This window comes from Lolium rigidum, chromosome 7 (assembly GCF_022539505.1).
Source record: "Lolium rigidum isolate FL_2022 chromosome 7, APGP_CSIRO_Lrig_0.1, whole genome shotgun sequence".
Taxonomy (NCBI): Eukaryota; Viridiplantae; Streptophyta; class Magnoliopsida; order Poales; family Poaceae; genus Lolium; species Lolium rigidum.
Window position 1 is genome coordinate 53,575,624 of NC_061514.1, and position 13,199 is coordinate 53,588,822.

The following is a 13,199-nucleotide window of genomic DNA, read 5'->3' on the forward strand; positions in this document are numbered from 1 at the left end:
CGTGCCACTTGCTGCACGCCGCCTGAATGATCCCCCAACGGGTGCCCATTGCCTTATCGTCGCGTTCCATCACCGTCTTGTTGAAGTATGGATCGACGAGTTTGCGCTCGTTGAACGCCACCTAGACCCGCTGCCAGTACGTGTCGTAGCTCTGATTGGCGCCGGTGATACCGTTCATAGACACGGTCTTCCAAGCTTCGGCGAGGCACTCCTCTTCTTTGCCCGTCCATTTGATCCGCGGCTTCGCCGGCGGCGAGTTCTTCTTCCTCTTGGACGGCGCCTGCGTCGGTTCAGGCGCTTCTTCTTTGTCGACGTCCTGGTCGAGGTAGGCCTGCTCATCTTCTTCGTCGACCTCTTGGGTACCGTCGTTCTCATCGTGGTGATCGTGGTCGAGGTTGACGCCGCCGCGACGCGACGGCTTCCGTCGCCCTTGCCTCTTCTTGTGTGAAGAAACTCGGGCTTGACGCGGCGGCGATGGAGCCCACCGTGATCATCTCGTGCATCACAGGCTCATTCGGCGGCGGCATTCCAGGGTTGGAGAAGGAGAGCGACCCACGTCGCAGGGCAGGCGAGATGCCCTCGTACATCGCACCATCGTACGCCGGCAGTGTCGGCGTAAACCCCGCCATGCCGGCGGCGTAGGTGTCATGGAACATGGCCGTGGCCGGTGAATTGGCTGACGCGCGGCTGGCCGAAGTTGATGGAGATCAACCTCGCATGTTCGTCCGTCGCCGCCGCCGCCACCCTCTTCGCGTTGCACTTCTTCTCCCTCTTCGCCCTGACGCGAGTTTCGTTCCGCCGCCGCTCCACATCCGCCGCCCACTGTGCGTTTGTCAGGCCCAGCGGCCTCTTTTTTGGGGCCCGCGGCTTACTCGGCTTCGGCGCGCAATCGGCGGCGAGCCTCTTCGGCGGCATGGTGGTGGAAGGGAAGAGGAGGAGCTGCAACTATGGGGGAGAATGGCGGTCGCTCCTCCGAAATTCGGCAGGGAAAATGGTTCTATGCGGCGTATTTTGGAGGGAAAACGAAATTAATGGAGGGAACTACCAGTTCTGACAACGCGGGCTCGCTCGACGTTTCGCCCGCTTTTGTTTCGTCCGGAGTCCCCGACCGGGCCTCGGGAACCCGGGATGGCCTGGGCTCTCCGGACTGATGAAATGCCTAATCCGGGGGAAAACGAGGAGCCAGGGACGCGACTGGACCGTTTTCGTCCATCCGGATGAAAAAAAGCCTTCCTGGAGGCTTTCCCGGGGGGAGACGGCTGCAGATGCTCTATTCTGGAATCTCCGGCCGCTGCTCTATTCATCAATAAGATACTGTCCAGTGGCAAGAGGTGCCAAGATTGCGTTCAACATGCCAGTGACATAGCAAGCCAATTGTCTGACCAGAGTGATAACAAAACCATGCGGGCGATGGTCCCGGCTATGCTCATGATATTTAACCGCAATTACCACATCGCGTTGCGTGTGTGTGTGCAAACACTTCAGATTCAGAATTCAGAATTCAGAACCGTGCCATCGAAAACAAATGCTCATGCCACGCATGCTAGCTTCCCATGATTGCAAGATGCGAGTGCAGTGGGACGCAGCATAGACACGCAGTGGCCAAATGCAGCTCTGTAAAGTGATGCAGCAATGTAGGATAAGATAAGAGTCTTCTGAAGATGGCAACATTCAGACAGAGAAACAAAATGAAAGGGTTGGTGCGTCATGGCACTGCAGACCGCCGTCTTCAGAAGACACGCCACAGTTCTCTGCTTCTTTTCTCGAGTGTACCTCTGCATTTCGTTCTCATCTCCACCGGTAGGCTAGTAGCATGCAGGATCTCGCCGAATCATGCTTTCTATAAAACATGGCCGAACTGAATCATGCATGTGTGGTTGTCAATATTGAGATTCAGAAAAAAGGGTATATGTGTCTTTCAGCTTACACATCAAAATAGTTAGAAAACAATGTGACACCGATATTATGTCTAAGTTGTTGTGATTTCCTTTTGATAGTAAGTTGACGAACTGAGGCATGCGGTCGAGTACTTCAAACTTTTAGGCTTGGGAGGTCCCCCAACCCCTCTTGACCCCCCGCGTCGCCTAACCTTAGGCGACATAGGGGTGCCTCCGCCGCCGGCCTCAAGCCCCCTTTCCCTCGCCGCTGTTAGAGGACAACCCCCCCCCCCCCCCCCCCCCCCGCGCGCGAATCCTAGGCAATGACGAGGCTTTCTCCCTCGTGACGATGTGATGTTTCCTCTAGCGATGGTGTGTGGATCGACAGTGGCTGGGCGGCGAGGTAGGCCCAACGGCGAGCGCGATGCGGTGTCATCGGAGAAGGCGTGGCCGCCCCATAGTAGATGACCTCCTTTCTGTGGCTGTGAGCTCCATCCTCGCTCGTCCCAAATGGGCCCGTGTGGGCATCTAGGCTTCCTCGTGGCAGTAGGTCAGCGTTGTGGTGCCTAGCGGTGCCGGCTAGTGGGCACTGTGGGGGTACCGCGGCCGGCCAGACGGCAGTGGGTTGGATCCCCACCGTCTGGTTCCTGTGGTAGTTGGGTGGTTGTCCGCGCCTCCTGCTCGCCTAACGGCCATGGGTCATTTCTTGTCAGTGGTGATTTTTCGATGTTTCATATGTTCGCTAAATTTGTAGCAAACACGCATGAGTTTTGTTGTGAAAGCACACGTGACATGTTGCATCATTTTTTGGGTGTTTGCTACAAGTTCGGGTTTCATCGGATTTTTCGATTCTTATTTGCTTTTCAAAATGCTACACACACATGTTTTTCTATAGTTGGTGATTATTATTGAAATATTTGGTGTTTTTTTTTTTGCAAATTAATCCGCAACACAAACATTATTTCTTAACCATGTATTTGTTGCTTCAAACATATGGCTATCTTGATGTAATTTTTTATTATTTTTGTTGACATAGTTGGTAATTTTGTTGCAAATGAATATGTAATTGTTTATTATTTTTGTTGACATTGTATATAAACCAACGTTGTTTAGAGGTGAGAGATAGAGGGAGACAGTGTTGCAGGCACCGCTTCCATGACATGGGGCATATGTTTCCCCGGAGATCCCATCAACATAGCATAATCGTTATGAGACAACAAACCTGCAATATCTATAGGCCCAACCCTTTTCGCTCTTTTCCTCTCGTGAGAGGCGGCGGCGGTTGCGCTCCTCCCGATCTCGTCTGGCCAGGGCGTTGGTCATGGTCCCCTCTCCCTCTGCTCGTCGATCCAGCGGTGGCATGGGGAGGGGTATCTCGTTCCTCCGTTCTGGCCTAGTAGTTAGGGTTAGATTTTGTTTCCTATGGTGCGCCGTTGAGGTGGTGGGAGCGGCGTTCGGGCTAATAAATCTGCCACAACTCTACTCCCACACCGGCAACGACCTTCTGAGTGGCCTCTCGGAGTTGATGGCAACGTGTGTTGATCGGTCCTTCAGCGATAGCTTGGTCTTCTCGCCGTTCTTCAGATATGGGGAGATCAGTTTCTCGGTGTGTCGCTGGCATTCATTGTTATCTACGGCGATACTGGCGGCCGGGGTGAGACGGTTATTCTAGAACGAAGATGTTGGTCCGGACGTGGTGGATATGCCGTTCTTATCCGACTTCGTCGATGGGAGGCGGCGTGGTGCAAGACAACATTGGGACGTCCCGCGGTCGACGTGGCACAACAACATGTGCCTCGCTGCTGGTAGCAGGCTGTTCATCGACTCACAAACCCTTGTTGGTGATGGTGCTCTTTTGGATTTTGGATTGATGGGGGCTCGACGTCTCTTCCCTTGTCTGTCTTGGCGGCGCTGGAGTTGGGCGGCGGCCGCTGGCTACGGTGGTTGCAGGAAACCCTAGGGATCGTTTTGTATTTCTCGATCTTTTAGAAGTTTATCTGCAAATTCAGAATAATCATTTTATCCCGGTTTGTCTTTTAGTTTCCACATGCATTGCTTCATGTAACTTGTTTTTCGATTAATGAAATATGTGGTTGCTTAAAAAAATGTAATCGGTATGATGGGTCGTCAGAGTAGAGTGGTGTGTTTCCAAACCATGCTAAGATCTTGATCTTGGGAGGGAAACTCTCAGTTGAACTCGGCGGCATATGAACCGGGCAGATGGCAAATTTCTATTGGCCCTAGCTTTTGAGGACGGGACCACAGCAGCAGTTATCGTTTTCTAGCCGATGAAAAATACGAGTAGAATTACAGCACCGCGGGACCAGCAATTAAAGCATCTACTCTCTCACGAACACTTTTTTTTCTCGATGCGAACTGGCAGCGTACGGCGGCGGCCAGAGCTACACAAGCGATGGAGGCGGCCGCGCGCTGCGGACGGAGGCGCGGCTGCAGGCGGAGGCGTGGCGCGCGCGGACGCGCGGGAGCAGAGGCAGCACGGCCGCAGCAGGATGGCGCGTGGCCGTGGTCGGAGATGGGCGGCGAGCCGGAGGGTGCGCAACAGGTAGAGTGGTGGCGACAGGCGGCGTGGCGCCTACGGCGTCTCCGGAACCGTCATCGACATTCAGGCAGTTGAGGAGGAGCTACCGGCGACATCGCGGGGGGACGAGGAGGCGTTGGGTGCGGCCGCGTTCGGTTGCTCACGGAGGCCACGTCGACCTTGCCCACGGAGGCAGCAAATGCTGGAGGCCTGGAGCACGCCGCTGTGGCGTCCCTGCCGCTGTGCAGATGCTGCAGCACGCCGGGAGGACAGGCGCGGGCGGCGGCATGCGCGTATGATGGCGTCGTTTCTAGTGAAGAAGTGTCGGTGACCTTCTCCCCAGACGTGGCCCTACACGGCCGTCATGGTGGTCGTTAAGCGCTGCACCAACGCCAACGCGGACGGCGCGCGGGCGCGGGCCGAGTTCCTCTCCGCTGCAGGCGCAGGCGCAGGCTCGGGCTCGCTGCAGGTGCTAAAACATGGCGACAACAGCTCGAAGCTCTGCGCGCGGGTGCGGCCACCAACTCGTCCACGTGTCAATGACCTTGGCCATGGCGCGGCTGGGCGAGCTCCTGCTAGCGGCGGCCGCGGGCAAACGCGGGTACAGGCAGTTCCCTGCGGCTAATGGCTATGGCGGCGAGCCCGGGTAGGATCATGGCGCCAACCAGCTCCTCATCTCCGTCCCAAGTCCAGCGACCGCGAGCTGCATCGGCGAGCTCAGGATGCCACGGCGGCACGGCGCACGTACGACTGCACGAGCAGTGGCCTACAGATAGCGCTAGTGAGCTCCGGCCAGAGGCGGGCGGGCAGCGAGGATAAGCTTGGCCCCAGCCAGGGCGCGGCGGAGGCTTTTGCGCTGCGACTCAACAATGTCGCAGCTGCATATCTAGTGCAGACGTCTCACAATGGCCTGAGCCGCTGCATTCATGAAGCACTGCCCCACCACTTTCGTTGCTGTAAAATATCAACCAAAATTCAACTCTCTCAACAAAGCGGGTCCACGGACATGTATTGTGCCTACTTTTCACCACTTGTATACCACCTGTATACGTAAAGCCCAACTCCAGTGGTGGACCCGGACATGTTTGCTGGACCAATGAAACATCAAGTTGGGGCGGGATCATATGTCGCCGAGTTCAATCTATTCAGTCTCATCTTGGGAGCTGTACTAAGGTGAAAATCTTTCACCATAGTCTGGAGTTTGGAGTTGCAGGCGCAGCATGCAGATTCGCCTCTCACTCCAATGGGAGAGAGCAGCGTGTACGCCTCACGAGTCACCAGAGCTGAAGGAACGCGCAGGCAGCCCTGTGACCGTGTCCGTGCTTCTCACGTTTGGAACAACTCAAAACCTCCGATTTAAAACCTGAGAGCCAAAGAGCCCCTGCTCTCCGATTTTGCTACCCAAACTCTCGAATCCAAATTGATTTCAGCTTCCGGCAAAGCCGGCGGCGCTCTCCCCAACTCCTGCTACCTGCTCGACGTAACGTCTCCGGAGCGGCGTGACACGAAGAGGCCGGCTATGGCGAGCGGCCGAGGCGACCATATCGGCGCCCTCCCCGACGACCTCCTCCACCACGTGCTCTCCTTCCTTCCCGCGCACTTAGCGGTGCGGACGTGCGTGCTCGCACGCCGCTGGCTCCACCTCTGGAGATCCGCCCCCGCCCTGCGCGTCACCGGCATCAAGGGGTGCAACAACGCTGTCCGCTTCGTCAACTTCGTCGACAACCTGCTCCTCCTCCGCGACCCCCGCGCCCGCCTCGAGTCCTTCGAGCTCGACCTCGATGAGCGCGACTTCGACTTCGAGGCGTTCCTTCCCGCCTACGAGAGGCGAGTGAACCTGTGGTTCCGGCTCGCCTTCACCTGCGCCACCCTAGAAAATCTGGCGCTGCGCACCACCAATGGCATCTACATCTACCCGGATGACTACGAGACTCTATGGTTTGCCAATGTCCCGCTCATATCCCAACGCCTCACAAGATTGGAACTCAAGAGGGTCTACGTGCTCAGCAGCACCCTTGATTTCTCGGGGTGTCCGGCGCTGATTCATCTCAGGATTGAAGACTGCGACATTGAGGGGAATATCTCTTCTCCATTCTTGAAACATCTTAGCATTGTAGCTAGCTTTTTTCAGACTGATCCGGTCCGCGCCCGGATCTCTCTGCCGGGCCTTGTTTCACTGGAGCTAACGGGTGTTTTGCGTAGGACTCCTGTCCTGGAAAGCATGCCGTTGTTAGTTTCGGCAATTGTTAGACTTGAATTGGATTGCCATGATAATTGTAGTAAAAATGACTACGGTGATTGCGGTAATAGGAGGTGTTGGAATTGTTATGATCCTAGAACTGGTGCTGATGATTGGCGTGGTAAGTCTGTACTCTTAAAAGGACTATCGGAAGTTGCAGAGTTGGAGTTGTCAGTCGAGTCTCAAGTGGTATGCTTGCTTGCACCTACTTTAGCTCTGTTTTTCTACCCGTTCAAAACTGATTCAGTTTCTGGTAGTTGTTACTATGTTGCTCATATATAGGCTTCGATGGAATTTATCCTATTTAATTTCCTATCCATTTAGTGTAACCACATCTTATACAACAAAAACCTAAGCAAATTAAGGATTATTTTTCCTTTGTACAGTTCATTGTCAACAGGGATTTGAAATTATGCCCGACATTTAGCAAGCTAAAGAATTTGTTGCTCAGCGAATGGTGTCCAGACATTGCTAGTGACCTCAACATATTAAGCTGCTTTCTCAAACATTCACCAATTCTCGAGAAGCTCACTCTCCAGATTTCCAAGGTATTATATTTTGCAGATCGATGAACTACCGTGTTTTACTCAGCCATCCATGATTGATTAATGTTGTAAAATATCTGAGTTCCTTATTAGGTACCTAAAGAGCCAGCGGAAATACAAACAAGTTACACTCCACCAGAGCAACCATTTGCACTTATCCATCTGAAGAGTGTTGATATCAGATTTGACGAAGTTGATGGAAAGGTTTTGAACATCTTGCGTGCCCACGGTGTACCACTGGAGAAAGTTAATATCCAGAGAAATAAACTACTGGATCTTAATGTGAGTTAAGCTATTCATATTCTTGTGCTTCTTTTGATTTTGTATTTCACTAATGTGGAAAATGTGCGTATTTCCTAATCCCTATAACTCATAAAGTGGAAGCAAAACATTTAAACTGCATCTATCAGACTATCATACAAACTATTAACTGTTGGTTGTGAGGCTGATCCCTGGACTTAGTTCAGCGCTCCAATTTATTAAGTTTTGTAAAGTCAAGCAATATGCAATAGCAAAGAAGTGGTTAACAAATCAGTTCCGGAAAAGGGGCATGTTCTTAATCCTTAATTAGCTTTCTTTCTTCAGGATTTTAAGTTCTTTTCTGTATTATAATGTTTTCCAGAAGTTAAGTAGAAGTAAAGGATTGTAGGATACTAACTCCAATCCTTCTCAAAGCAAAACATTATTTCATTTTTATGTTTTGGAAAAGAACAAGAAGCATGTTTATTTTTGAATCAGCAACTGCTTTATTTATAAATAACTTTCAAAGGAACACCATACAACAGTCCAGTGGCAAGCTGATTGCTTGACCAGTTGGTATGACTAAACCATCCGGGCATGACCTGATTGCTTGACCAGTCTTCTGAAGATGGCAGCATGAAGGCAGGCACATAGAAGGAGAAATTAAGGGTGCATCTTGCCACTGACTGCCGTCTTTGTGGCAAAAAGATGCTTTCTACTGCTTCTTTTTTCTCAGTGCATCTCTGCATTTTTCTTTCTCATTGAACACACTCCTCAGATATTACGCATTCACTGACTTTTTTTTTCAATCGTGCATTCACTAACTTACTACCAAAGGGAATTACAACAGCTTAGGCAGAATAAAGGTGGCATGTTCTATTTATCTTCATGTGTGGATGTTAGGGACTTGATATGGAAAGGTTGGAAGGCACTATGAGTGGCCGTTTCCCAATTTTAATTATGCCACCCATCCCTTAGTTTCTCTTCGAGTCGGCGCCAGCTTTACCTTTGGGCATGAGGACTCAACACTATTGTTCCTTCATGTGCACTTGATTTGCTTAATTGTGCCTCAACCATTTGGCACTACTATACGTATTCGGTTTCTCTTTAATTACTGTGTGTACTTTGCTAGGCCAATATGTGTCTCTAGTTTAATCAGACTCATGAAGAAGAACTAGAGAGCAAGATCTGGATTGTTGTTGGGCGCTGTGGCATACTCTTAATGGTCTCATCTTTGATACCAAGCTGATTTCGCAGCCGGCTGACGCAATTCGGAGAATAATCATTTTTCTTCTTCTTTTTCTGCAGAAATGACGTGCTCACTGTTGGACGAAGAATGAAGCAGGGGTTGATCACTTCATGGCCATGTTCCAAGGCATCATCCGACGCTGATCATGAGTTATGGCTCTCCATCTGGGGACCTAGTGTTTTAGCTTTATGATGTCGCGAGTTTGATGTGGGGAGTCTTCTTTGCTCAGTAGTTCTCTCTTGCAATGCCCTACCTTGTAATAGAAGACGATCAAAATTGACATGCCTGGAGACGGTAAAAAGAGAATTGAGGGACTGTTCCTAATAATTTGGCTCTTGATAGGACCACATGGAAATTAGCGATTCATATGCCGGAATCCTAGTTTACTTATTCTTTTTTCTCTCCTTTTTGTTTTGGTTTCCTTATGTTTCCTGGGTTTCATTTCTAGCCTACCCTACTGGGAAGCAATAAAATTCATAACCATGTGATTTCTTGTAACAAACTTGTAAATGACATTCAAATCATAACAGTATCTTAATCATAAAAAAGCTGAAAGGTTCCTCCAGGTTGCTTTGTATAGTGAGAAAGTTTCCTCTAGTATGCAATATGCATATATATTAGCATATGTTATGGTTACTTGGTTGATGAGACATGCATGTGACGGCCGGCTGTGTGTTTTGTTCTGATCGAACATGTCCGTAGCAATGGCTTCTGGCTAGGTCACTCTTCACTATTCCATCTTTCATTGTGTACTGCTGCATTAATCATCAATGAAACAGAGAAGAAACGACATGGTGGTTGGTCTATAAAGAGGAGCGACGTCTTAACTGATGTGGTCTTAGTTCTCAAACTCTTATCTTCTCTTTCCAGTCAAACATGATTGATTTTGGCAGCAACTACTTGCAACATGATTGGGTGTACCTTGCTTTTGATATAACTTGCTTCAGCATTATAATTTAGTTTTTTTAATTGACAACTGATCGTGGTGTATATTACCATCTTGTTCCTGAGATGATACCCTGATAGAGAATTTATCATGAGTTGAAATGTTGTAACGATGGTAAAGAAGGGATCGAAGTGATACTTTTCACCCATCCGTTAATTATATAATGTTCCACCATATCAATCTTTCGCGTAAGATGTACCTTTGTGCAATTACCTAATTTTGGTTCTCTTTGCAAAGTAAATCTTTTGTAGCAAAACTGATTGTTGGATACAAACGTTGTGTGATTCATATGCTCATTTGAGATGGCCACTCTTTCAAACAAATGCCAAGAGGTGAGGTTCAAACTTCGAACATTGTTGCTGCCTAGTACTTCCACCCCCTCCGATAGGACCGAAAACATGAAAATGGGGACGCCAACGCAAGAAAACGCTCCTAGCCGTCGCCCCCAATTTTTTTTTGCGCCTGCACGGTCCAGTAAGTTATCTGGCATCCCTAGGCCGAACCAAATCCAAGGGGGCTGCCAGGGGCACCGGATGGACGAAATAACGCCACGGGCCAGCCCTGTCGGCGACAGCCGACACCCTTACAAATCCCTTCCCATCCCGCCCCACCTCGCGACCCAAGATTCCTCCAGGTTGCTTTGCAAGTTGACAAAGTTCCCTCCATTATGCACTATACGCACATTAGCATATAATATGGTTACTTGGTTGGTGAGACATCATGTGACGGCCGGCTGTGTAGCAGTGGCTTGTGGCCAGGCCACCATTACCTGTTTCATTTATATGATGCTGCATTAATCTTCAATGAAACAGAGAGAAACGACGTGGCTGGTTGGTCTATAAAGAGGAGCGACATCTTCTGCCTGGAGGTACTCAAACTCCTGTCTTCTCTTTTCATTGTCCGCTTCGTCATTCGTGCATGTTTCTCCTATGATGGCAGCGTACGATTTTTTGTTAGATTGCACTTCACCTTTTTTTTCAGAATCTAGTTTTCTCTTCTGTTTGTTAACATGCAGATACCTTGCGACTATCAGCTGGCCGTGTCTGATTGGGAGGGGACGTCAGCCATGGAACCAACTGCATGGGTTCCTGGCTTCCCTTTTGAGATGACTGTTGCTGCTCCTGCTAGCAATACTCTGGTCGTCAGCTCTAGCGGTCTGCAGCAGCTGAACATGGTTGAGGAGAGTACTGGTCATCAGTACGAGTGGAGTAGTCCAATTGAAGTGTTCGAGCAAGCAACTCAAGCATTTGAGGATGAACATGGCGAGATGGAAACGAAGATCCACCTGTTCCCTGCAAGCATGAAAGATCTCTCAGCCGAGTACGCCGCCCCAAAGATCGTATCCATCGGCCCTTACCACCACGGCAAGAGCCCGGACTTCCGGGAGATGGAGAGTGCCAAGTACGCGGCTGCCTGCCACTTCATCAAGGACTCGGGACACTCTGTCGAGGAGGTGTGGGGGGCCGTCTTGGAGGTGGCGGACGAAGCCCGCAGCCACTACGACGAGGAGAAGGTGCGACGTTTCGGCGATGACGATTTCAGACCTATGATGTTCTATGATGGCTGCTTCTTGCTGCAGTATATGATGTCTTGGTGCGGACACAAAGGCGATGATGATGATGTCATGGTAGTGGATGTGGATCCGTTGCTGAATAGTGTTTTCAGCTCCAATGACCGCCGAATCTTCAGCGACCTTGTGTTGCTTGAGAACCAGCTCCCTTGGGTGGTGGTTAAAAAGCTCATGGGCTTCATGCCCAAGCCCCTGGACATGGAAACGTTCCTTGGACGGGTGAAACCGTCTCTGCGATCCCGCCGAGATATTGAATTTGATCCTGTTATACTGGACAGTAGCTACAAGCCTCCGCATCTCCTTGGCCTCCTACGACACTACTTTGTAGGGAGAAATCACATTAGTTCTACTCAGGTGTCTGAGACTCAGACCGAAATATCCCACAAGGCCAAGAAAGTATCACTTTCTGTCAGCATCATCGAACTTGCAGAGATCGGCATCAAGCTCACAGCCACCAAAAATAAAATAGAACTACAAGACATGGGCGTCAGGAGAGGGATCTTCACTGGAGAGCTCTTCCTGGCGCCTTTGTTATTGGACGATGCTAACGCAGGCTTCCTCGTCAACATGGCAGCTTTGGAGCTGTGCATGACCCCCGATTTCTTCGAAACCTATAATACAATGTCTGTTGTCTGCTCGTACCTCTGCCTCCTGGGCATGGTCACGGATAGTGAGAAGGATGTGCAGCGGCTGCGGAAGAAGCATATCCTGCAAGGAGGAGGAGGGCTCACCGACAGGAACGCGCTTGACTTGTTCACCAGCCTCGAGAAGCACCTGCGCCTCGGGAAATCCTATGACAACACAATTGTAGGCATTGAAAACTACAAGGTCGATAGGTGGTTGTGGATCATAGTGTACAAGTTTGTTTACAACAACCTCAAAATCATCATCGCAGTGGTGTCCGCCATGGCTGGATTTGCCGGCTTCCTTGGTGCGATCAAGTCTCTCAAGGGATCAAGATAAGCTGCTCTCTTGTGCTGCGATCGATGAAGTGGTGTTTTAAGTTTGCTTAGCTGCTACGACAGTCAGTTTTCCCTGTATGTGAGTTCTATTTGCAATGATATTTTGATATAAACATTCTCTAGCTAGCAAGGGTGTGAAATATTTTTCTTTATGGTGTCATTTGTCTCGCACTCTCGCCAACAAGGGCTCTGATAATTCCGATTATGGCTTAATTAACTGCCCTTGCGAGCCAAATGGGAGTATGATAATCTCCTGCCAGAATTAGTTCCCTGTTTATGAGTTCCATTTTCATTATTATCATAATATAGATATTCTCTCTATATATACATATGGTGATATTCTAACTGAAGAAATACTACTTGAGTGAGGGCTAGCTAAGCTAGCACTACCACCAACCCAGTGCGTACGTGCAAATGCAACACCTCATGGCCAAAGAACAGATGAGGTGGGTGCTTTAGCATTCGAGGAGCAACTATGGATACATTATGTATATGTATCATACATCAGAAGCGACATCAGAAGCGAGCCAATAGGGTCGACCTCCTAGCAACCCTACATCCTCTCCCGCCCCTCCCGGGCGGTGGCGGAGGATCCCACCCCAAACCCTAGCAGCCGCCCCTCAAGCCGCCGCTGCTGCCGGCTCCGATGGCGGTGGCGGCACCCCTTCCGTCGAACAATGATGGGGAGGAGAGGGCTTCCGTGGCGGCGCATCATGGGAGGTGATGAGGCGCCGGTGGAGGACGCCGGGCGGCACGGCTGCTTGGCCGGGGCCTAATGCACTTCGCCGGTAGCCATGTAGGAGTGGGCGGAGCGGTGGCGGCCTTCGCCCCGGCGGCGGTTCGGCGGGGGTACACATGATCCACGCCGCCATCTTCTTCCCTAGTGATCCGGCTGAAAGTGCATGGAGCCCCCATGTGTGGTTTTGGTAATTGATGACAATCCCTATGGACTAATGTTTGCATTGAGTTATATTTGTAGGAACGGTCCATATGCAATGCTTGAACCATATGTTGGCTTCAAGGTTGCAATAA

The 13,199-nt window shown here is 50.4% G+C and overlaps 1 protein-coding gene and 1 long non-coding RNA gene across 2 annotated transcripts; both read left to right on the forward strand.

The window, feature by feature from the left end:
* Window positions 1–6,564: 6,564 nt before the first annotated feature.
* LOC124670184 lies at window positions 6,565–8,889 on the forward strand. Its single transcript, XR_006992434.1, has 3 exons — window positions 6,565–7,203; window positions 7,294–7,482; window positions 8,749–8,889. It is a non-coding gene; the product is annotated as an uncharacterized LOC124670184 (long non-coding RNA).
* A 1,755-nt stretch (window positions 8,890–10,644) lies between these two features.
* Window positions 10,645–12,168, forward strand: LOC124671364 (UPF0481 protein At3g47200-like). The gene has a single exon (XM_047207742.1). It carries the CDS (start codon window positions 10,645–10,647, stop codon window positions 12,166–12,168), a length of 1,524 nt encoding a protein of 507 aa, XP_047063698.1.
* Window positions 12,169–13,199: the final 1,031 nt, after the last annotated feature.

What these genes read in the sequence shown, in the direction of transcription:
- LOC124671364 (XM_047207742.1), top strand. Translation starts at nt 10,645, where the DNA reads ATGCAGATACCTTGCGACTATCAGCTGGCCGTGTCTGATTGGGAGGGG.